The sequence below is a fragment of the Macaca thibetana genome, chromosome 2 (genome assembly GCF_024542745.1).
Source record: "Macaca thibetana thibetana isolate TM-01 chromosome 2, ASM2454274v1, whole genome shotgun sequence".
Taxonomy (NCBI): domain Eukaryota; kingdom Metazoa; phylum Chordata; class Mammalia; order Primates; family Cercopithecidae; genus Macaca; species Macaca thibetana.
In genome coordinates, this window is record NC_065579.1 from 96,920,502 (window position 1) to 96,945,555 (window position 25,054).

At 47.5% G+C, this 25,054-nt stretch overlaps 1 protein-coding gene across 5 annotated transcripts in view; it reads right to left on the minus strand.

The window, feature by feature from the left end:
• The window catches only part of CCDC13 (coiled-coil domain containing 13), a 205,386-nt gene that overhangs the window by 33,676 nt on the left and 146,656 nt on the right, over positions 1–25,054 (minus strand). For all 5 annotated transcript variants that reach the window (XM_050780380.1, XM_050780379.1, XM_050780381.1 and 2 more), the window contains 7 exons: positions 17,646–17,872; positions 16,289–16,437; positions 11,757–11,899; positions 11,119–11,208; positions 6,364–6,480; positions 5,047–5,151; positions 2,107–2,268 (listed from right to left, as the gene is read on the minus strand). In XM_050780380.1, the coding sequence (XP_050636337.1) occupies positions 2,107–2,268; positions 5,047–5,151; positions 6,364–6,480; positions 11,119–11,208; positions 11,757–11,899; positions 16,289–16,437; positions 17,646–17,866 (987 nt within the window). In that variant the 5' untranslated portion in view covers positions 17,867–17,872. The remainder of the gene's footprint in view (positions 1–2,106; positions 2,269–5,046; positions 5,152–6,363; positions 6,481–11,118; positions 11,209–11,756; positions 11,900–16,288; positions 16,438–17,645; positions 17,873–25,054) is intronic.

Sequence of the window (25,054 nt, forward strand, 5' to 3'; positions counted from 1 at the left end):
AAGATGGAGACATTGAGGAGGAGCTTGGGCAGTGGGTGACATCACCTGCTTGAGCCTGAGGGTGAACTGTTGCTGGAAAAATGTTTTCATATCCTTGATGAAGTGAATTATAGAAATGTAAAACAAGTAAAACATGAACCCTTTTCAGGGAGGCAGCCATTACTCACCTGTAGCTCTCCTGCCTACACACTCCAGGCTCTCATAGATACCTGGCAGAGGGAATGCATGCAGGAAGCTGTTTCCTTCCACCCACCATTGCAGCTTATGGTCAGCCCAACTGTTCAACATAATCTGTTCTGCACTAACATGTAAGTCCAAGCTAGGTGCATTTCAAACCCAACATTTCCAAATCTCAACTCCCTTTCTCCTCTTGAACCCACCCTGTCTCCCTTACCCACCCACTATACTCCCTAGCAGTCCTTTATAACTCTTCCTCCTCATCTCTCTTCCAAGTCCAATCTGTTCTTGAGCCCTAGAAAGTCTGTCCTCACTGTCCCAGGTGTCTGGCCCTTCCATGACAGTCCACTGTCTTGGCAAAGATCCTTGGTCATGTCTCCAGGATCACTATTCTGCCTTCCATTCCTCTTCCAACCCATTCCTCCTCTTGCTCCAACCATGTGACCTTTTCAAAATGCACAGTTGACCACCTCCCTCCACAACTTAAAACCCTTTGGTGGGCTGGGTGAGTGGCTCACGCCTATAATCCCAGCACTTTGGGAGGCCAAGGCAGGTGGATCACCTGAGGTTAGGAATTCGAAACCAGCCTGATCAACATGGTGAAACCCCATCTCTACTAAAAATATAAAAATTAGCCAGGCGTGGTGGCTTGTGCCTGTAATCCCAGCTATTTGGGAGGCTATGGCAGGAGAATCTCTTGAACCCCAGAGGCAGAGGTTGTAGTGAGCTGAGATCACGCCATTGTACTCCAGCCTGGGCAACAGAGCGAGACTCCATCTAAAAAACCAAAAACCCTTTGGTGGTTCTCTACAGCCTTCAAGATACAGGCCAAAAGTCCTCGCTGGCATACAAAGCCCAGCAGGCCCTGCCCACCTCTGTGGTCTCACTGTTTCCCTCCTCACAGCTGATGGTCTAGAGCGCTGGGAGGTGCAATGTGGTCATGGTCACAGCATTCCTAACACGGGGCCTAACCCAGAGTTGGTGCTCACAGGCAAAAGTCTCCTGATGAAAAGGCAAGGCCTCACTGTTAGGTAGCTCACTGCCAGGGCCACTAAGTGGGCCTGTTGTATGGCCTGCCTGCACCTCTTCATGCTGCTTCTGCTACCTTCTTTAAAGTGGGCCCTACTCCTCACTCTCATTGCAAGTTTGGGGAGGCTAACTCATCCCCTCAAACCTTGAGGCAGGTATCTGAAGCTTGACCAATCAAAACACCCTGTACTCTTGGCCACAGTGATGAGTTCAAGGATGGCCACATAACCTGGCTAGCCCAAAGACACTCAATTCTGGGAATTTGATGGAACTATTGTGAAAGAGAAACACTTTGTCTGTAGAGGCTGTATTGGAGAAGAGCAGCTGGGACCACCGAGGGTCCCTGTGGAAAAGAGTGAAGCCAACCCAGGAGAAGTTGCTGAGAGCAAGGCCCCAATCTGCACCTGAAGCTAGGCCACCTCTGGATTGTTCATTTACATGGGCCAATAACTTCTCTTTGTTGCTTAAACCTGGTAGAGTTAGAGTTCTGACACTCCTAATGCAGCCAGTGAGATGCGGCCCCGGGTGCTGAGTCCAGCCTGCCCACTTCTTTCATCAGCCTGGAACTTTCCTTCTTCAAGCCCCATCTAACCCTATCATACTTTTGGGGCCGTGGCCCTCCCCTTCTCCCTTTTACAATGAGAATTTCAGGTACAGCACCTCCAAAACAGCCAGGATGGGACCACGAAAAGTTCATTAAATGGGCTCACAGTGAGGTCCCAGTCAGGCAGCTCAGGTTGGTTTGACAGGACGTGAGGAACATGCAGAGGTGACTCAGGTCCACTGCCTAGAAGGGGTGGCTCAGACTTCCGACCACATGTGCCTCAGAGCCCTTGCAGGCACCATCATGATCTCTCCTTCCTACACGCCTGGTTGACTTCCTCACTGGGCATGCGTTACCTCCAAGCCTTCCTGTTTTTCCCTTTCCAGGCTGCGGATCCTCAGCAGGTTTTTCTCCTGTGCCGACAGCTTCCTTGGGTCTGGATAGACAGACAACTCATCACTGCCTGTTCCCACAGACTGGCTCCGGGACTGGCCCAGTTGCTTCTCAAGCTCGCGAATCTGAGGATGGTAAAACTCATTGTTCCACAATGGGTCTGCAGCCAGCCTCTACTACTCAGAGTGTGATGGGAGACCCCATGGACTGAAGATGGAACCACCTCTCTAGATGGCTGTGGTAGCCCCATCTGAGGAGGACTAGGGGTGGGGGACGATCTGAGCTGGCATCTTGAGCAACACATTGGAAGACACCAGGGAAGTTCAGCTTAGAAAAAAGGTGAATGACAAAAATCACCCTATATCTGAGGGGCTGTTTGAGGCTAGGAAGCAGACCTGTGGCCCCAGGAACCAGGGAGGGATAGGATGGCAGGTCTCAGTTCAAGAAAGAACTTCCTTATTTTAGGTATTTATTTATTTAGAGACAAGGTCTTGCTCTGTCGCCCAGACTGGAGTGCAGTGGTGCAATCATGGCTCACTGTAACCTCTGCCTCCCGGGCTCAAGCAATCCTCCCAGTTCAGCTGCCTAAGCAGTGTGTGTATATATATATATATACACACACACAAAAAGAGACGGGGTTTCACCATGTTGCCCAGGCTGGTCTTGAACTCCTGGGCTCAAGCGATCTGCCCACCTCAGCCTCCCAAAGTGCTGGGCAAGGAGGAACTTTCTAACAGACAGACCACCTAAGACTGGGTGGGGTCCTCGGAAGATGGCGGTCACTTACAGGAGATATTGCAGAGGGGAAGGCAGGGTTTGGAAGCAGAGAGACTGGCTCAAAGCCTCACAGACTGTGTGACTGCGCACAGGTAACTCTGAATCTCAGTTCCCTCATCTGTAAGACGGGACTAAGAGTATACCCTGCATAACACTGTTATGAGGATTCAGTATCATGAAGCTGTCTGAGCCTGGGAATCCTCTGAGGTTCTTCTTGGACTGACAAATCTTGGTGCTTACTCCAGATCAACAAACTAGAGCTCTAGGGGAAGGGACTTAGAATCTGCATTTTAAATGCTACAGGTGATTTTTAGGATTAGGCAACTTTGCAAAATCCCAAGATGGTCTAGGTGAAGCTGTCAATACAGCCTGGCACACGTGGGCCCTCAGCAAGTGGCAGGTAGATGTCATCCCACAGAACAACGTCCTTATCACCCTTATAACACTAGGGTAGAAGCAGACAACTCCTAGGATCCTTCTGACCCTGGTTTCCATGTCAACACAACCAAATGACAAAACAACGTTGGTAAACTTGAGCCAGGAAAGGAAGCACAATTCGCTAGGCTCCCTGGCAAAGGGCAGCAGCACAGCTTTGAAGGCACCCATCAGTGCCCTCGTGTGGCGCTGTGAGGCAATTCCATTTAATCATTAAAGAACACTGTTACCTTTAAGAATTTCACATACAGGGCTAGGCACGGTGGCTCACATCTGTAATCCCAGCCCTTTGTGAGGCCGAGACGGGCGGATCACGAAGTCAGGAGATCGAGACCATCGTGGCTAACACGGTGAAACCCCATCTCTACTAACAATACAAAAAATTAGCCGGGTGTGGTGGCGGGCGCCTGTAGTCTCAGCTACTCGGGAGGCTGAGGCAGGAGAATGGTGTGAACCCTGTAGTCTCAGCTACTCGAGAGGCTGAGGCAGGAGAATGGTGTGAATCCGGGAGGCGGAGCTTGCAGTGAGCTGAGATCGTGCCACTGCGCTCCAGCCTGGGAGACAGAGCAAGACTCCCTCTCAAAAAAAAAAAAAAAAGAATTTGACATACAACTTAATGACAATAATAAGGAAGTTGTTTTGTGCTTATTATGGTCAGGCACTGTCCTAGGTGCTTTAGAAATGTTATTTTATGTCACCCCATTTCACAGGTGTGAAGACGAAGACATAGGAAGATGAAGGGGTTTGTCCAAGGTCACAGAGTTGGCAGACCAGTGGCCAAACGTAAACTCAGGTCTCTCGAAACCCAAGGCCATGCACTATCATCTATTAGCTTCTTGGAGTTTTTCCCCCTTTATGTTGGCTTCAAGGATCTAATGGGAGACACCGAGGATAAAAGCCACTGTGACACTTTAAGTCCCTGGGAACAAGAGTGATATGCTTGGCAAATAGTGGAAATCACACACCTTCTCACATGTTTCTCAGTTTGAAGGCACAAAGGGAAAAGAACCACACCTAACTTTTATACAGTGCTTCCTCCATGCCAGGCCCTGTGCTAAGCACTTTACAAGTATTGACTCAATTCACCCAACAATCCTGTGGGGTAGGCATCGTTATTATCCCCATTATACAGATGAGGAAACTGAGGCACAGAGCTAAAGGAACTTGCTTGAGGTCACACAGCTGATGAGTGGAGAGCTGGGATTTGAATCTGAGCAGTGTGGCTCCAGAGCCCTTGCTGTTAGCCTCTTTTGGTATGCTCCAAAATATTCAGACAATAAAGAGGGAGACAAGGCTAAGTTTTTATTGGGTAATTAAAACTTTCAAAAGACTACAAGCATCTGGACAAAACTGGAAAAAGCTTACAATTACAACAGTCACGCAAATTTACATAAACTAGGGGAAAAAAGATGCCTGGAGTTAAATAAATCAAACCAAAGGCGTTGGCATTTGTTAAGCTCCAGTGCCTGGCATGTGGTAAGTGTTATATAAGAGCTTGTTCATTAAATAACAAATTAGAATCAGGCTGGTTGGCGAGAAGGTAAAACAACAGCCCTGCACGAGTGCACTGTGAGACCTAAAGGCCTTTTTTGGGTACTGTGTGCTTAAGTCTCTATGGGGGTCAGGGCAGGTCTTTCTGGGGCATTTTAAATCCTTTGTTCAGGCCAGGAGAAGTCTGGTGACTCACCCACCTTGCTCTGCAAAACAAGAATTTGTTGAGCCCGACCCCTCCAGGTCCCTGGTGAGGATAGGAGCTGCTGGACATTGACGTCTTCCCCAACCTCGCTGGCCAAAACCTGAAATAAGGCAGGGCCTTCAGTGTGGCCAAAAGAGAGGGCTCCACCAGACCCTGATGCTGCTGCATATTTAGAGGCATATTCAGAAGCAGCCTTCACCTACACAATCTTCTTCCCATCTCAGAGCATAGCCCTCAAAGGTCAGTTTACCATGTCCCAAGGGCAGCTCTCCCTGGGAAAGTGGTAAACCCATCATCCCTGGCATTTCTTGGCAATGCTTAGAGCCGCCAAGAAACTGCCGGCAATTCCCAGATAGGGCCCCTTGCTCTTGACATATTCTGGGATGACTGAACCACAAAGCTGACCAACACCTGCTTCCTTAACCCATTCACCTGTCACCTAGAGCTGAGCTAATTCTGGCTATAGGAAATACATCGCCACAGGACCCGGGCCTCTGTGAAAAGCCACAGACAAGTGGACCGCTGAGTGCAGCAAAGGTGGGCTACTGAATGTCCGTTGGGGCACTGTGGTCCAAGAAGGGCCCAGCTTTGTGATTACTGAAGTGCAGCGCTCAGGCCCAACGTCAAGGCTTTGAGGCAGAAACAATACGCTCCAGCTTGTGACCTGGGCCCCTCTGAAGCCTGTCACAGAAACCTGATCCAGCGTACCAAGTCTCTGGCGCTTGTTTCCACAATAGAACACTGTTTTGGAAATCTTGGCCAGTCTGAGTGGTTCCAGCAGGGAAGACAAATGCCAGAGAATTTGCTATGTAAATAAAAATAAATAACGAACCAGCTGGGCCTGTGTCCCAAGTCTGAGCATTTTCCTTTGAAAGGGTCCTTCAATACACAAAGAACCTCTTCATTTTCTGTTACAGACAGGAAAGCAGAAGGCAGGTGCTGGCAGGCTTCCAAGTTAAGTAAGGGTGACATTAAGGGGAGACCCAGGATCTACTGGGGCACAAGTTGTGCAGGGAAGGCTTAATGGACTCTCCCTGGGTGGATAGCACTGTCCTCCTCAGTCTAGAGCTGGGCAGGCACCACAAGGGCATCTATGCTGCGGGGGTGGGGGTGGCAGGCTCAGGTAGTCAGCGATTCTGCCCACCAAATGGGTATGGACCAAGGACTGGATCTGGAGCCTGACCCAGAGCAAGCAGTGTGCTCATGGGGCTGAGCACTCACGGCTCCAGAATGGAATCCACTGTGCCAGCCGTGCTTTTCCCAAGTCCAGCCCCAGCCACACAAGAAGCCCCAAGCCCTGGCTCTGAAAGACCTTCTGTGCCATCCGCAGCTCCTGCTTCACAGACTGGATCTGGTTGCGGAGGTCACTCATCTTCAAGTTGGTGGCTGCCAGCCTGTCCTGCAGGGCCTTCACCTCTGGGGTCTCCGGCTGGGTGGGAAGGACAGGAGAGAAAGTAGTCATTTATTGTCTACATGGGAACAGTAATCATAGCCCCCATTTATCCAAGTCTGTGCCAGGCACTGTGCTAAGTGTTTGACATGGAGTAACTCATTTAATCCTCATAAACCCCTGTGAGGTAGGTTCTCTTGTAAGCCCCTTATAGATGCAAAATAGAGGCTAGTGGAAGGTAAGTCCTCTACTTGGGCTATCTGGTTAATAAAGGTGGAACCTGGATTTGAATCCTGGCAGCTTAACTTTGGGACTGAGCTTTTTGCACAGTGTTGCACACACACGTGGGTGCATGCCTTACCGTACAGGTGAAGCATCTGGAGAGAGCGGCAGGCTCCACGCCTCCCAGACACTTCCTGGGTGTGGACCCTCTGCTGTGCTCAGAGATTGGCATCACAGCTAATCCATCTTCACTCAGAATAAAGAGGAAACCACCTTACTCCCAGAAGACAAGCCCAGCGTGGCAGGAGAGCCACAGCATCCTAATTCAGGATCCGCCTCTCCCAGATTCGTCAGCTTGGGCCTTGGGTTTTTGACAGCTGAGGGGCCTTGGGCTCTCTTTCCTAGCAGTGACCACTGTAATTTCCAAATGTTCATCTCTGCGGCTTGAAGAACTACAGCAACCATGAAAACTGCCTGCTGGAACTCTTAAAAGTGTCTTTTTTTTTTTTTTAACCCAATGTTTTATTTAAACTATCTGGATGGAAATTTTTCTTAAATGGGCTGACTACCTCTCTGTCTTCAGTAGACACTCCTGTGACTCATAGATATTTGACAAAGGGACCTTCAAGGTCAGCCCATTCAAACCCCTTCCATAATGATGAAAATAAGGCCCAGAGAGGGGAGGTAATTTGCCTTCAGGCATACAGCTGGTTGGGGTGACACAGGTGGAATTAGAAAGAACACTGGTCCTTCCCCTGCTCTGGCTGACTCTTCCAATTTAAGCTGCTGCTAATGCTGGGCATCATGGCCACAGAAACGTTGGTTGTCAGGCTGAGCATCCCATCGGGCAATGATGCTGAGGCCCTCTGCTGCTGCCCCAACAGGGCAGAGTAGCTGAACTTCAGGAAACAGGGCTGGTACTACAGTGGCTTTCTGACCTTTCTCTATCAGGCACAAACAAAAGCTCCTGTGAATGCTAGTGTGAAAGACAGATCCAAGTATACTGGGTCCAGGAATTTCCATAGACCCCAGAGGCTCTGGGCAGCCCAGCTGAAAACCACTGGCCAAAGAAACTAGACATGGACACCTGGTCCAGAAACCCTGGCCTCATCCAGTGTCCTCATCTATGGAAAGGGTATGCAAATACTTCCCTGTTCCGCTTCCTCAGAGCACCACCATCAGGCTAAAGAGAACAGCCAACGTGAACAGAATGTGCCAGCTGAGAACTTATATGAAGCATAGGTGTATCTTTTTTTTTTTTTTTGAGACAGAGTTTCACTCGTTGCCCAGGCTGGAGTGTAATGGCATGATCTCAGCTCACTGCAACCTCCGCTCCCCGGGATGAAGCGATTCTCCTGCCTCAGCCTCCTGAGTAGCTGGGATTACAGATACCCGCCACCATGCCCGGCTAACTTTTTGTATATTTTTTGGTAGAGATAGGGTTTCCCGGCTAACTTTTTGTATATTTTTTTAGTAGAGATGGAGTTTCACCATGTTGGCCAGGCTGGTCTTGAACTCCAGACCTCAGGTGATCCAACTGCCTCGGCCTCCCAAAGTGCTGGGATTACAGGTGTGAGCCACCATGCCCGGCCATCCTGTTTTTAAAAGTATATTTTGTTCTGTGTTCTTCCTCCTGTCTGGCCACCTGCCATCCCTGCGTACTCTGTTGGGTGCCTGCCTCTTCTCCTGTTAAATGTGTGGCTTTGAATCTGCCCTGGGTTGGGAAGCAACACCCCTCCACCCCCTGCCACGCCCCTGCCCTGCCTGTCAGGTCTCCAGTGCCATGAGCCCCAGTGGCCCTGACAGTGGGGGTGCTGAGAGCTGTGGGAATACGTGTGCTTCCATATGGCTGCAGTGACCCTGCAGCATCTCTTTGATCTGCTCAGAGCATGGAAAAAGCATACAGATTGGATCTGACTCTAGAACCTGGGCAGTGATGCCCTGTCCCAGTCTCATTTTCTCATCTGTAAAATGGGGATATGTAATGCCAATCTCCAGGGAACCCGTGAGGGTTGCTAAGACAATGCATGTCAAGGATGCTGTCTGGGGCAGGTCCTGATGGAGGGCAATGCTGGCAGGCCTAGCTTGGCTTGAGTGGGCAGCTGGCAAGTGGGCTGAGGGCCAGATGGTGTTCTGGAGAGGGCTGGATCAGGCCCCATCCTCCTGGCTTAGGCAGCTGAGCTAATCCTACCTCCAAGCCATTTCAGAGTTCTTTCTGCCCAGAGTGAAATTCCACAGGCTTTGTGGGAGACCTGGGTATGGGCACACTCCCTCCCCTACCCGAGGCTGTTTTCTTTGAGAAAATAACTAAAACACAGTCCATGGGGAGCAGATAATGCCAATGCCGCTCACATCACAGCCTCCTGAAGCCCCAAGCAGAGGGAAGCGTGTTCAGCTCCACTCTGGAATGTGCTTTGGAGGCCTAGGGTTGGAATGTGGATTGAGCCTGCAGGCTTCTGGAGTGTGGCTTGGGCTTGGGCTGCCCTGAACAGCCTAATGAGGGGGAACATTGCTTTTGCTCTCGCTCCGATCAGGAGATGCCAGGGAGAACACGTGATACTGATGAATTGAGATCTGCAGCCCATCACACACTCTTCTCTCTGGAACCTGGAACCTCCCATGCTCCCTGTGGCCAGAGAATAAAGTCAAAACTCCTGCTCCAGCTGCCATTCAAGGGCTCCCTCTATGGGTGACTTTACCCCAGCTTTTTTGGCTTACATTCCCCTTTTCTCCCTTGTGAGCTTTGGGCTGCAGTCAAATGTTATCCAGCTGACACTCAGTTCACCTTCCCCATCTTCCTTCTCCAGTAAGGCCAACTCAGGGATGCCCTCCTCCGCCCCCCTTCTAGCTGCAACCTTAATGGAGGGTGGACTCCCCTGTGAGCTCAGAGCACAGGGGCCATCTCTGAAGGCCCTGTCCACATCCTGCCTTCAAATGACTCCTCATTCCTCCTCTGGGATTCTCCATAGACAGAGCCTCTGGTTTTTGTTGTTGTTGTTGTTGTTTGTTTTGTTTCTTTGTTTTGAGACAGAGTCTCACTCTGTTGCCCAGGCTGGGGTGCAGTGGTACAATCTCAGCTCACTGCAACCTCCGCCTCCCAGCTTCAAGCGATTCTCATGCCTCAGCCTCCCGAGTAGCTGGGATTACAGGTGTTTGCCACCATGCCTGGCTAATTTTTGTATTTTTACTAGAGATGGTGTTTCACCATGTTGGCCAGGCTGGTCTCAAACTCCTGGCCTCAAGTGATCTGCTGGCCTCAGCCTCCCAAAGTGCTGGGATTACAGGCGTGAGCCACTGCACCCGGCCGAGTCTGTTTTTGATTCCCTGTGTCACAGGGCTTAGAAAATCCCATCAGGCTGAACAAGCAGTTTCCTATCCAGGGCAGCCCTAGTTGGGGATGTGGAGGTGCTCAATGTGTGGAATAAACCAGGGGCAGCTTAGCAGTGTCCTCTGAAGCCAGGAAAGGCCCTAAAGAATACTCAGTCCAGCCTCTGTAGAGGGCAGAGCCCCTCTGCTGCCTCCCCAGCAATGAGACAGGTTTACACAAGACTACTCTTGAGGAGGCACATTCACCCCCAAACCTGAGGGGCCCATCACTGCACAGCGAGGACTGAATTCTCCTCAAGGAAGGCACAGGGCAGTCTGATCCCAGTGTAGGCAGCAGGGAAGATAGGGCTAGAAAACAAGCACCTAATTGGGAGTCCTGGGGCTTGGCTGCCTCTCTCATCAACTGGCCTGGCTTCCCAAGAAAACCCTTGGTGAAGCCTCCTGGAATGTTCTTTAGACTCTGATGTTATTTACTGTCTGGTGTGGGGATAAACCAACCCACTAGGTCAGACTGACTTCCTTTCATGGAGCTGCAATTCCCACCTCTTGAATTTCATGAACTGTCACTGGTTTAGTAAAATGGGCTCTGGGGAACAAGTCCCCATTTCCAACAGCCACTTTTACTCTGTAGATTTGGAGCTCTACGAAAGGGAAAGTGTTCATAATATGAACTGCCCCATAAAGAACAGGATTCCACTGGGCAGTGGTGAGCTCCCTGTCCCTGGAGTAAGGTGGAGGCTGGATGTGTCCCCAGTGAGGATGCTGTACAGGAGATGGCTGGGCTGACAGTGGGAGGTCAGTTGGACCAGGCCTTCCCTCTTGATCCTGAGGCTCTAGTGTTCCAGGGTTCTCAGGCTCCTCCCAGCCTTCCTTACTGGAGACAGAGTTGGAGCTACACCCTCCATGGCTTCCGACAGGACATTCTTGGCCTCAGGCCATACACTTGGTACTGTTCTCTGATGTCTGCTCTGAGGATGCAGCAATGGTAGACAATGGGCATCTGGCTCGGCAGCGCGGTTGGGGGTTGGGGGTGGACCCCAGGTAGAGGTACCTACACACCCGTGGAGGAGGGGAGGCCCAGGCCCATGGCTGCCTCGCGGACTCTCCAGCACAGAAGAGAATTCATACCAATGCTCTGTCTCCCATCTGGGCCCTCAGTGGCTTGGCTCCTGCGTCGGTGGCCCCCTTGGCTGACATTCTGGTCAGGGCTGTCTGTAGCTGAAAAAGCAAACCTCGTGCTTAATACTCTGCTCAGCAATTGTGCAGCCCAAGGAAAGCACTCTGGTGCCTTGTGTGTGTGGTTACCTATGTTGGTGGTGTGTCCTTTTAGCTCACTTTAGGATCATTAATGGAAGAATTCTCCTTTAAAAACAGCTCTGGAATGGAGAGGGCTTAATTGATTTTCTGACCCATTCCCTAATCGCACTATAAAAGCAGTCCAAGGGTTCACTAACAGCTTAATAAATAATAATGCTACACCCATAATCTGTTTCCTGAAATTCCAACAACAGCCTAGGAGGCGGGGCATAAAAGAATGATGGACTTCAGGTTACAGATGAACAGATGAGGCCAGAGACACCAAGAAGCCTGTTGGAGGGCAACAGAATTGAATTTAAAATGCAGCACCACCATATACTGCGTGACTTGAGAAAGCCTGTTAACCTTCCAACTTCAGCTCTTCCAGCTACATATGGAGAAGCTAGGGAGGTTCCCTCTTGCCCATGCTGGGAGTCCCCTCCAGAGGGAGAATGACCAAGGACCCTCACTTCCCGCTCCAGCTCCTGGATGCGATTGGTCAGCTGCTTCACCCTGGTTTTTGCACCCTCTGATTCTGCCATCAACAGCCGGTTCTTTTTTGATAGCTCCACAATTTTGGTGGCGACCATGTCTCCGGCTACACCAGCTGTCCCTAAAATGAAAGGAATGGTGAGGTCAATTAAAAACACAGGCATACACATCAAACTCATGCCCCACCACCAACAGCACCAGGGCCTTAAAAGCTAAAGCTGTTTGGCATGAATGCTCATGAAGGGGCACTAGTTTAGGAGGGTCATCATATACCTAGCAGCCCTGGGACCCAACTCCAATGAGTGGAAATGCAGCCACTCAGAGGTTCAGTATGTTCTAGGAAAATGATAAAAACAGAAAGCAGAGTTTTAATTCCGTGAGAGTTAGGTTTATCACTCCAATGCTTCATGACATCCTCAGTGATAGGATTACATCCATATCCCTGTAATTTTGCTGTGCCTTCTAATGAGCAGGATGTAGTCCCCTTAGGCCTTCTATGACTCTGGGCTCAACCATTTGGCTTGCTTTGGCCAATGGCATGTTAACAGAAAAGGTGCAGATAAGGTAGAGGTTTAAAAACCACTCGTGCAGTTAAACTCGCTGTGTTTGCTTCTGCCCTCTCCACAGGAAGAACATACCTGGCTGGCTGGTCTCAAGAATAGAAGAGAGACATGTTGAACAAAGTGGAACCAACCTAGCCAAGCCTGGCCTAGATCCGCCAATCCCCAACCAACCCCCAGATGTTTAAGCTCAATACATGCTTACTGCTGCTAAGATTATGTGGTTGCTTCTTACACAGAATTTGGTGGTAACACCTACCCAATAGAAAGGCATATATTCATTTAGCAAATATTTATTTTCCACCAAGTGCTGGGTCCTCTTGGTATTAGGGATTCAGTGGTGGATAACAAAGACTTATGGAGTTTACATTCAAGTAGGGAAGACAGATAATTTAAAACATCAAATAAATAAATATGTATTCTAATATGTAGGAGGAATAAGTGCTAGGAAATAAAATGGAGCTGGGCAAGGGGGTAAGAATGAGGGAGGTGATGCTATTTTAGATGGAGTGGCCAGGAAAGGCTCTCTGAGAAGGTGATGTGTGAACAGAGACCTGAGTGAATGAAGTGAGGGCTCAAACCAGGAAGAGTGCTCTCACCTAGGAAGAACATTCTAAGCAGAGGAAATGGCAAGTACAGAGGTCTGGAGGTGGAATGTGCTTAGAGTATCTGAGGACCATCAGGGACTCCAGAGTAGCTGGAAGGCAAATTGCAGCGGGCCAGGGAAGGAGGCTGTGGAAGGTGACTGGAGGATGTGAGTGGGGGAAGTTGCATGGTATGGGAGCTGTGTGGAAGGCAGGCAGCGGGAGCTAGTCCAGCATGGTCACTGACTAGGTGGGTAGCCCTGACAGTCCCTTGCCCTCTGGAGTGCAAATCCCCCATCTGTGTAATGGCAGATGTGGTCAGATGGTCTGCAAGTTTCCTGAACACTTCTGACACTGTAGCAGGGAGTAACTGGCAGTCCTATTTTTTAGTCCTACTTTTTAACATGACCATGATATGCCTCAGAACAAGATGAAGGGTGACAACTGGTGGAAAGCAAATAGGCACTTGATGGCTTTCAAATCACCTCAGCCCAGGCTTGCTCCTGCCAGCCTGGGCAAGGCAGTGAGTGGGGCAACTAGGAGTAGCTGCCCTTGGAATCTCATGTCTGCTGAAGAGGACAAGGACACACCAAGAGAAAAGGCTCAGAACAGACCTGGAGCCCTGGAGTATCTAGAGGGAGACAGGCCCCATTCAGCACCAAGATGGCACACTTTGCTCCCTGGCTCCTTTAATAGGTTGTGTGTCAGGAGGGTGTCGGGGGTGGTGATAACAAAGGATCACTGTGAAAATCATGAACTCTAGCAGTTAAAGAAATGCAATTTCAGCATAGGTCTGGTTCTGGTTAAGATGGAATAAGCACACTCTACCCTGTCTCTTTCGCTGAATACAATCAAAAGGCCTGGATAGGATGTGTAAAGCAGCTACCTGAGGGTTCTGGAAGTAAATGGTAGCAAGCCTACTGGGGAAGGAAACCAGACCTAGAAGTACAAATGGTCCAGTGGTACGTTTCCTCCCAGGACTCAAATCAGCACAAATTCTGGAACTGGCCATCAGAAAGAGGTCCAAGACAAGGTCTTTCTAGTCCAAAGAGCAGGAAGTGGGGCTCGGACAGAATGGAAAAATCCTCTGGGTATTTTTTTTTCCTATTCTTTCCCAACCTTGTCTCCAGGCAAGCTCTACTGTTGAAGCTGCAACCCCTTGATAAATGGGGGCGGCAATGGATGGGCAAACACAGAAATGCTAATTATCGGCTAAATAGAATAGTTCTCCCTTTGGGTTCTTTAAAATATGTATAATAGTTGAAAGCAAAAAGTATAACACTGACCGATGAGATTTTCAATATATATAGATATAATACATATAAAAACTGCAATAGAAAGGGAGAGGTAAAGGGACCTGGATGATGGTAAAGTTTCTACATTCCATCTGAAGTGGTAAAATATTATTTATATGTAGACTATGAAAAGGTAATATGTATTTTGTAATCACTAGATCACTTAAAAACTGTACAAAAAATACAGTAAACAAACAAAACCCAAAAGCAATCACTAAAAATCCAGCCAAAAGAAACCCATCTGTCAACTCTCAGTAGCCTGTCACTTGCAGCACAGTTTAAAAACATAAATGGAGGTCCGGCACGGTGGCTCACGCCTGTAATCACAGGACTTTGGGAGGCTGAGGCGGTTGGATCACAAGGTCAGCAGTTCGAGACCAGCCTAGCCAACATGGTGAAATCCTGTCTCTACTAAAAATACAAAAATCAGCTGGGTGTGGTGGCGCACACCTGTAATCCCAGCTACTCAGGAGGCTGAGGCAGGAGAATCACTTGAACTCAGGAGGCAGAGGTTGTGGTGAGCCAAGATCATGCCACTGCACTCCAGTCTGGGCAACAGAGCAAGACTCCATCTCAAAAAAAAAAAAAAAATTAAAAACATAAATGGGCTTGTCAGATTTTTCTCTCCAAAATGTGAGAATGGAAATCAGAATGATGACTTCAGAGTGAAGACCGGATTTAAATGGTTTTCAGGGACACTTAGGGCTGGCAGTCAGATGAGGCCATGACCAAGTCTGTGTTTTGGCAAAGATTGCAAGAGACAGTTAACAATGAGAGGGGCTGGGGAAGAGGGAGTAACCCCAGATCTGCTTCCCAGGTCGGCTGGGTGGAGATGTGTCTCCTGCTCCTCCTGGAGCCCATCAGCTTCTCTACAGCCTTGCAAAAGTGCAAGCAGCACCTTCTACAGCTGAATCCATAGCCAGGCTGAGAGTGTAGGCTTCCTTAGCCAGGCTTTGTGTTTTTTGTTTCAGACAGAAAAGGTCAAAGAATGGAGGGAGGTGCATTAGGCTACCATGCGTCCTTAGGATACCAAATTCCCCTTTCTTTGTAATTCAGCATTGACTGATCAGAGCTTTGGTCCTATGAACGTACCTATCCTCAAATGCATTTACTCTCAAAGGCAAGGAGGGGTAGTCTGGTAGATGTTGAGTCAGCCCTGTTGCTCTCTGTGATTGGTGACATCTATAATACTTTCTGATTTATTAGCCATTTAATTGGCTAACCATTGAATTGCTCAATGGGTGTATACATAACAGAGGACAATCAAGTCCAAAGTCCCCACTACATCAGCAGGGCGAAAGTCAAACTCATAACCACAGAGATTATTGGCTCACAACCACAGATCAAAGGTCATTACCAGACCTGCAAAGCCAAAGTCCTCACCAGATTCATGGGGCCACCATGAGGTCTCCATCAACACAGCTAAGGTCTAGCCCAGACTTATAGGGCCAAGGCCCAGCCCAGACCTTGTTGGTGGTTGGGTCCCATGATATCCTCCCAGAACAGGTGACTTCCCTGTCTCATCTACCTTTCTGGAGCAGCAACAGCAGGTGCTGTAGAGTTCATACCTGGCTCTACTGGGGCCTTTTTTTTTTTTTTTTTTAAGACAGGATCTCACTCTGTTGCCCAGGGTTCAGTGCAGTGGGGGTGATCATAGCTCACTGCAGGCTGCTGGGGCTTTTTTATGTTCATAACATAACATGTGAGCCAGTATACCAAGGAGAAATGGATCCTGCCAGTCCTTGAACATGCTGCGAGCATGATGGCGAACCCTTGCCATGAGTCCCAACTAGATCACCAACACTGCCTATGATGCTTGCCTGCTGGCCCTGCTGGCCCATTTTTAAATCCCTCATTGCTCCCTGTGCTCCCATTTTCTGGTGGGCTGGCCTCCCTGGGGCTGCTCTTTTCCTCTACCCTCTCCCTCACTTCCAGGACTCCTCTGGACAAGCTTGAACAAAACTGACCCTTGGCATTATCTTGGGCACTTGGCTCCCTAGAACCTGCTGTTTGCCCTGTCCGTAGTCCCTGGACTGCAGGACAAGGACTGTCACAACAATGGTGGAGCTACCTGTGAAGGCAAGTCTGTCCTCTTCTATTTTCTTTTTGAGGTGTTTGATTTCAAAGTCCCTTTCCTTCAGCAGCTTATACAATCGCCCATTCTCATCCACTGTTTCCCTGAGCTCATTTCGAAGGTGTTCAATCTCATCTTCAAGCACCCTACAAGGCAAAGGCAGAATTAATCTTCCTCCAAGGCAAAGGCCCTGGTGGGCAGGGGTCAGTCCTCCACTGCCTAGGTGGACAGACGGACACGCAGATGCAGACACACACATGAAAGAAGAAAGGTTTCAATGTTGTTCATTAACTGGCTTCAATAGGGAGTTATAAAAAAAAAAATCCACTCAGAATTCATATTTCTTTTAAGCATCCACGGAACATGCATAAAAATATATTATAGGGCTGGGTGTCATGGCTCACGCCTCTAATCCCAGCACTTTGGGAAGCCAAGGCAGGAGTTTATGACTAGCCTAGGCAACAAAGAAAGACCCTGTCTCTAAAAATAAGAGAAAAAAAATTAGCCAGGCATGGTGGTGTACACCTGTAATCCCAGTGACTCCAGAAGCTGAGGTGGGAGGATTGCTTGAACCCAGGAGCTTGAGGCTGCAGTGAGTTATCATCCTGCATTCCAGCCCAGGTGACAGTGCAAGACCCTATCTCTTAAAAAAAGTATTATAGGCTATAAAGGGAATCTTAGCAAATTCTAAATAATAACATTACACAGACTCTTTTCTCTAATGGCAAGTGACTGTTTTAGAAATCAATAATAAAGCCGGGCGCGGTGGCTCAAGCCTGTAATCCCAGCACTTTGGGAGGCCGAGACGGGTGGATCATGAGGTCAGGAGATCGAGACCATCCTGGCTAACACAGTGAAACCCCGTCTCTACTAAAAAATACAAAAAACTAGCCGGGCGAGGTGGCGGGCGCCTGTAGTCCCAGCTACTCGGGAGGCTGAGGCAGGAGAATGGCGTAAACCCGGGAGGCGGAGCTTGCAGTGAGCTGAGATCCGGCCACTGCACTCCAGCCTGGGCGACAGAGCGAGACTCCGTCTCAAAAAAAAAAAAAAAAAAAAAAGAAATCAATAATAAAAAATAGAAATAAAACAAGAAAACCCAAAACTCATCATATGTTTGGAACTAGAAAAACACCCTATACTCCTAAATTATTTGTGGGTTAAGAAGAAATCATAATATGTATTATAAAGCATTTAGAATGAATTGACCACAGAAGCTGAATGAAAACTTGTTAAATGCAGCTATAATTAAGGCTCTAAGCTTCCTTCTATCACTTTAGCTGCATTTTACAAGTTTTGCTATAGCTCCTGTGGTACACGCACACACACCCCTGAGAGATTTCAAACTTGCATTTACCTCTTCTCAAAGCTGTTTTTCGAGTTTGGCTCCCCTGTGTGGAGAAGGCTGAGGCCATCTGAGACCTCCAAGGGCTCCTCTGGGTCATCAGCTCTGCTTTTGAGGCTCAGTTCTTTTTCTCTCTTTTTCTCCATCTGCTTCTGTAACCGTTTGTGCTGCATCTCCTGCATTGCCTTGAACTGGAGCCGCAAAATGTTCTGTGAGGCTTCATCTGCTGCCATCCTGCCCTAAGCATCAGAAAAGAAGCCTGAGCTGAAGCAAACTCCACACCGAGCACTCAGCACACAGTCCGCCCTGTCTGTGGCCCCAACCCTGAAGTTTACTGCTTCGCGTTGCATGTATGTCCATGCAGAAGCTTGGAAGCCCCATCCTCAACTCAGATCACTAGAAAGCCAAGGTTGAGCTGAGCATCCTCCCCAATTCCTGAACATGCCAACAGATTGCACATGGCATCAGAATAGTCTCCATTACTCAGACTCAACACTTGACTCTTGCCTGTCCCTTAAATCAATAGCTCTCAGCTCTGGTTGAACATTAAAATCCCCTAGGAACTCATATATAACAATGCCTAGGACCATTTCCAGACCAACTAAATCTCAGTTTCTAGGAATGGGGCTTGGCCATCATTTCTTCTTTTTCTTTTTAAATTCAGGTATAATTCACATGCAATAAAGTACATAAATCCTGACCATACGGCTCAGTGAATCTTTCCATAGACATATACCTCTGTGGTGACCACCCAGATCAAGGTATAGGGCATTTCCAGTCCCTGAGCAGGCTACTTTGTGCCCCTTCCAGTGAATCATCCCCCAAGACAATCATTATTCTGACTGCTACCATTGAAGATTAATTTTTTTTGGTTTCAGCCGGGCACGGTGGCTCAAGCCTGTAATCCCAGCACTTTGGGAGGCTGAGACGGGCGGATCACAAGGTCAGGAGATCGAGACCATCCTGGCTAACACGGTGAAACCCCGTCTCTACTAAAAAATACAAAAAACTAGCCGGGCGAGGTGGCGGGCGCCTGTGGTCCCAGCTACTCCGGAGGCTGAGGCAGGAGAATGGCGTAAACCCGGGAGGCGGAGCTTGCAGTGAGCTGAGATCCGGCCACTGCACTCCAGCCTGGGCGACAGAGCCAGACTCAGTCTCAAAAAAAAAAAAAAAAATTTTTGTTTGGTTTCTTTTTAGTCAGTCTATCAAAGGATAATTTATGTACAATAAAATATACCACGTTGGGTGCAGTGGCTCATGCCTGTAATCACAGCACTTTGGGAGGCCAAGGCTAGTGTACTGCTTGAGACCAGGAGTTTGAGACCAGCCTGGGTAACATGGCGAAACCTCATCTCTACAAAAAATTGGCTGTGGTGGTGCATGCCTGTAGTCCCAGCTACTTAGGAGGCTGAGGTGGCAAGATTGCTTGAGCCCAGGAAGTGGAGGCTGCAGTGAACCATCATTGTGCCATTGCATTTCATTCCAAGTAACAGTGAGACCCTGTCCCAAACAAACAAACAAACAAACAAACAAACAAACCCACCAATTTTATGTGTACAAATGAGTTTTGACAAATATATTCACCTGTGTAAACCACTGCCACCATCATGAAAGAACATTTCATCACCCCAGAATCCTCCACGTGCCCTTTTGCAGTCAATTTCCCTGCCAATCCCAATCCCAATCCCAGGCAAACTATGGTCTGCTTTTGTTCACTCCAGTTTTGCTTTTTCTGGAATTTCATATAACTAGAATCATACAGTAGTTAGCCTTTTGTGTCTGGCTCCTTTTTTGCTCAGCACTACCTTTTTGAGATTCATCCATGTCATTGCATGCATTATAAGCTCATTCCTTTTTATTACTGAGTAATATTATGTTGTTTAAATAAGTAACAATTTGATTATACATTCACCTGTTATTGGACATCTGAGCTGTTTCCAGTTTTGGCTATTATGAATAAAGCCATTATGAACATTCATGTATAAGAAGGTATTTGTGTGAATGTATGTTTTTATTTCTCTTGGGTAAATACCTAAAAGTGAAAATTCTGGTTTATATGGTAAATTTATGTTTGACTTCACAAGAAACTGCTAAACTGTTTGCCAGAGTGGCTGTACCATTTTACATTCCTACTAGCAATGTACAGGAGTCCCAGTTGTTCCATCCTTGTCAGCATTTAGTCTGGTCAGTCTAAATTTTAGACTTTCTCGTTAGTATGTAAAATGGTATCTCAGCCGGGCGTGGTAGCTCATGCCTGTAATCCCACCACTTTGGAAGGCCAAGGTGGGTGGATAACCTGAGGTCAGGAATTCGAGACTAGCCTGACCAACATGATAAAATCCTATCTCTACTAAAAATACAAAATTAGCCAGGCATGGTGGCATGTGCCTATAATCCCCGCTACTCGGGAGGTTGAGGCAGGAGAATTGCTTGAACCCAGGATGCAGAGGTTGCAGTGAGCCGAGATCACGCCATTGCACTCCAGCCTGGGCAACAAGAGCAAAACTCCATCTCAAAAAAAATAAATAAATAAGTAGGCTGGGCATGGTGGCTCATGCCTGTAATCGCAATACTTTGGGAGGCTGAGGTGAGTGGATCACCTGATGTCAGAAGTTCGAGACCAGCCTGGCCAAAATGAAGAAATCCCATCTCTACTAAAAATACAAAAATTAGCTAGGTGTGGTGACACAGGCCTGTAATTCCAGCTACTCAGCAGGCTAAGGCAGGAGAATCACTTGAACCTGGGAGGCAGAGGTTGCGGTGAGCCAAGATTGAGCCATTGCACTCCAGCCTGGGCGAGGTTGCAGTGAGCCAAGATTGCGCCATTGCACTCCAACCTGGGTGACAGAGCAAGACTCTGTCTCAAAATAAATAAATAAATAAATAAATAAAATATAAATAATTAATTAAAATAAAATAAAAATAAAATGGTATCTCAATGTGGTTTTAATTTGTATTTCTCTGCTGACTAGTTATGTTGAGCATCTTTTCAAGAGCTTGCTGACCATGTGTATATCTTCTTTTGTGACGTGTCTATTCACATTTTTTGACCATTTTAAAATGTATTAGACAACACAATTTACACTCACAATACAATCACTCACTGTTACTGAGTGATCAGTTTCTTATACATTCTTGATGTTTTGTCTGTTTGAACTTCACATAAATGAAATACTAGAGCACAGACACTGGAATTATTAAAAGCTCCCCTCACGACTTTAAAGTGTAGCCAGTGGTAAGCATCCCTGCCTTAAACCAACCTCAAGCCACATCATCTACCTATCATCCAATTGATCATAAATCTTGTTTATTTTCCATAAATGTCCTAAAATCTGCCCCCATGTCTCCATTCCCACTGATACCAGGCTCATAACCACCTTGGGGTATCTGCATTTGCTGTTACCTCTCCCAGGAATGCCTTTCCCCCAGACATCCACCCTACCTACTTCCTCTCAAATGTCACCTTATCACAGAGGTCTCCTCATATCCTATTGTAGAAGGCATCCCTGCCCTCACTCCCCATGCCTTTGCCCTGTTTCGTCTTCCACCATGGCACTGACAGTCACCTGACACATTATATTTTGATTTGCTTACTTGTTGACTGCCTCTCTCCCTCCCCACCAGCTTCACGATGGCAGGCACTGTGTGTTGTTCACTGCTGTATCCTCAGTGCCTATAGCAGGGCCTGGTATGTAGCCGGCATGGAATGAACACTTGGGGAACAAATGAATAACATTTGCTGAGGGACTAGTTTCTCTAAACCACAGTTCTGAGTCTGACAGACTCCTGTGCAAAAGCTTCAGCAGATGCCCCTTAGCTACAAAGCCAAGTCCAATGTCTTTAAGTGCTTTGGATGTGGCCTCTGTGTCCTTCTAGCCTGTTTCCCCTTTCATAATGCCAAGTTCTAGCTAGTTGTGTTGACTTGCTCCTCTGTTCCTCTACTGCCTTCTCCCTCCAAGGCTTAAATCTTGCTGATCCTCCTACACCCAGCACGAATACCATGGTCCTTTTCTGACCCTCCAGGAGGAATACTCTACCTGCCCAAACAGCCTCAACTGCTCTATCTGTACCTTCTCAATATACTTATCTCCATCTCTCACACAGGAGTGGTCCCAGAGCCTGTACCCAGTTATCTTAAACTTGCTTCAATACCAAATCCCCAGGATACAATCTAAAAATGCTGATAACCAGGCCCCACCCCTAGACAATCTGATTTAAATTAGTCTGGAGTGGAGACCAGGTGTGGGATGGGATAACTGCTGCCCAGGTGGTTTTAATGTGCTGTGGGCTGAGCCCAGGGTTTGGCAAAGGTCAAACAAAAGCAGGAGCTGGTGTTATGTTGAAATTCCTTACCAGGCAGCTCTGCCCAGTAAGAGAACTATAAAGAATTAACTCAGAAAACCCGTATTGTCCACACCCACACATTCCAAAAAACAGGTTTGGCCTTTGACCGGCTCCTAAGAGAGAATCTCTGAGCCCTTGGACCATCCTTCCCGATGAGAGTGTTTTTCTTCACCTGGGGGCCTTGGACCATTCCAGTCCATGTTAATTAACAAAGTGATTCATTGCCAGGTGTGGGGTAGGCTGGAGGGGGCTGGAAACTGAGTGACTAAGGTCAACTGTACCTATGTAACCATCTCCTAATAAAAACCCTGGACACCAAGACTCAGGGGAGATTCCCTGGCTGGCAATACTCCATGTAAGTTGCCATGAATTGTTTCTGGTAGAAGTAAGTACTGTCAGCATGACTCTACTGGGAGAAGACAACCGGAAGCTTGCACCTGGTGTCTCCTGGACTCTGCCCTATGTGCCTCTTTGCTGATTTTGACCTATATTCTTTCACTGTAATAAACAATACATGCGAGTATAATGGCTGGCCCAAAGGCTATATCCTCTGTTAAAAGACAAACGTTAGGCAGGCATGATGGCTCACACCTGTAATTCCAGCACTTTGGAAGGCCAAGGTGGAAGCATAGCTTGAGCCCGGGAGGTTGAGACTACAATGAGCTGTGATCACGCCACTGCACTCTAGCCTGGGTGACAGTGAGACCCTGTCTCCAGCATAAAAAAAGAAAAACTTTAAACAAATCAAATTCAACAGAATTTAATTGAGCAAAGAATGATTCACAAGTCTAGCAGCCCCCAGAACCAGAATAGATTAGGAGTGACTCCTGGGCTGCCACCTAGTTGAATAAGATTTATGAACAGAAAAAGGAAAGTGATAAACAGAAAGCACAAGTGAGGTACAGAAACAACTGAACTGATTACAGCTGGCTGTTTGCCTTTTTTGAATACAATTTGAATAGCTGGCTGCCTGTGATTGGCTGAAACTCTGTGACTTGTACAAGAGTAGGTTACAGTCTGTTGAAATATCTAGTTAGGTTACAGTTTACTATGTACAGAGAAACCTTTAGGCTGAACTTAGAATATATAAGAAAGCAGCTTTAGGCTATAGTTAGTTTAACACATCCCACAGACATTTTTGTTTGGCTCTCACAGACATTCAAATAATTGCAATTTCAATATCAGATTTCCAGTGTCAACAAAAGCAGTCTAACTCTGTAAAATATTTGAAGAGAAGTACTCTTTTTTTTTTTTTTTTTTTTTTTTAGACTAAGTCTCGCTCTGTCACCCAGGCTGGAGTGCAGTGGCGCAATCTTGACTCACTGCAACCTCCGCCTCCTGGGCTCAAGCAATTCTCCTGCCTCAGCCTTCTGAGTTGCTGGGACTATAGGCATGCACCACCACACCCGGATAATTTTTGTATGTTTTTGTAGAGACATGGTTTCACCATGTTAGCCAGGCTGGTCTTGAACTCCTGACCTTAAGTGATCTGCCCGCCTCAGCCTCCCAAAATGCTGAGATCACAGGTGTAAGCCACCTCGCCCAGTCTGAAGAGATTTATTCTGAGTCAAATATGAGTGATCATGGCCTGTGACACAGCCCTCAGGAGATCCTGAGACCATGTGCCCAAGGTGGTCAGGGCACACCTTGGTTTTATACATTTCAAGCAGACCTGAGACATCAATCAAATACATTTAAGATATATATTGATTTGGTCCAGAAAAGCAGAACAACTCCAAGGTTGGGAGAGGGGAGCTTCCAGGTCATAGATAGATTTAAAATTTTTCTGATTGGCAATTGGTTCAAAGAATTACTATAAATAGAAAGGAATGTCTGGGTTAGAATAAGATCATTTGATCATGCAAATGAAGCCTCCAGGTAGCAGGCTTCGGAGATAATAGATTGTAAATGTTTCTTATCAGACTTAAGGTCTGTGTTGATGTTAATTAAACGTTGGTCAACTTCTCCTGAATTCCAGAAGGGAGGAGGGCATAATGAGGCGTGTCCCACCCGCCGCTTCCCATCAAGGCCTGAACTGGTCTTTCAGGTTAACTTCAGTGTACTGGCTGAGAAGGAAATCCATTCAGATGGTTGGGGGACCTCTGAATTTTATGTTTGGTTTACACCAGCTTCTCTTATAAAAGTTTACAGATCTGGCAATGCTGGGCCCATAGTTCCACATGGACAGCAGCTGCTATGCAGAGTTCCTTTGGTGCACAATATGTTCTTTCCATTAAACCACCATCCCTGCCACTTCCAGATGCTGCAGCTGGCTCATCAGCTGCCCATTATCACTGCACATAAATGTTGTTCTTTCTCTTAAACCTGCTGAATTCACTTTTATTTCCCATCAGCCACAGCAGATGCTTTGGGTTTGTGGCTCCTGTTGAGGATTAAGCCTGGTGGCATCTCAGGCAGGCTTCAGGCACTCCCTCTACCTGGGAGGCCTTCCTCCCAGGCCTCCCCATCCCAGCCCTTTACTTTCCCACTAACTCCCAGTTAGCCTCTAGGATTCCCCTCAGGGTACCCTGTGGACTCCCAGAATCCCTAGGGCACCTCTTGATCACTAAACTTAACCTCAGTGTATTATAATTATCTATTATTTTATTTATATTACTTCCCTTTACAAAGAAACCTCTTAAGGGCAGGGGTCCTAATATCTTATTTGCTAATTCTCAGCATCTTGCCCAGAACAGGCCTTCAACTGATGTTTGTAGAATTATCACTGAATGAATGAATACAGTAACTTGTAAAGCTTTTCTCCTTTTCCACTCTCAATTTGCACTTGAATTCACTGAGGAACTGGTACTCATTGAATGTATACTGTGCCCCAGGCAAATTACTTAACCTCTTTGCTTTCGTTTCCCATTTGTAAAATGGGACTCTGATACTTACGAACTTCACAGGGAGGTTGTGAGATTAAGTGAAAGAATGCATGGAAATAATTATCATTATCACTGTATGAAAAGTGGTGTTCTTGGCCCAGTGAAGCCTCTGGGATAGACAGCAACGTCTGCACTGAGAGGACACCTATGGTCCAGACCGGCCCCCAGAGTATTAGTATCTAATCTGTGCTA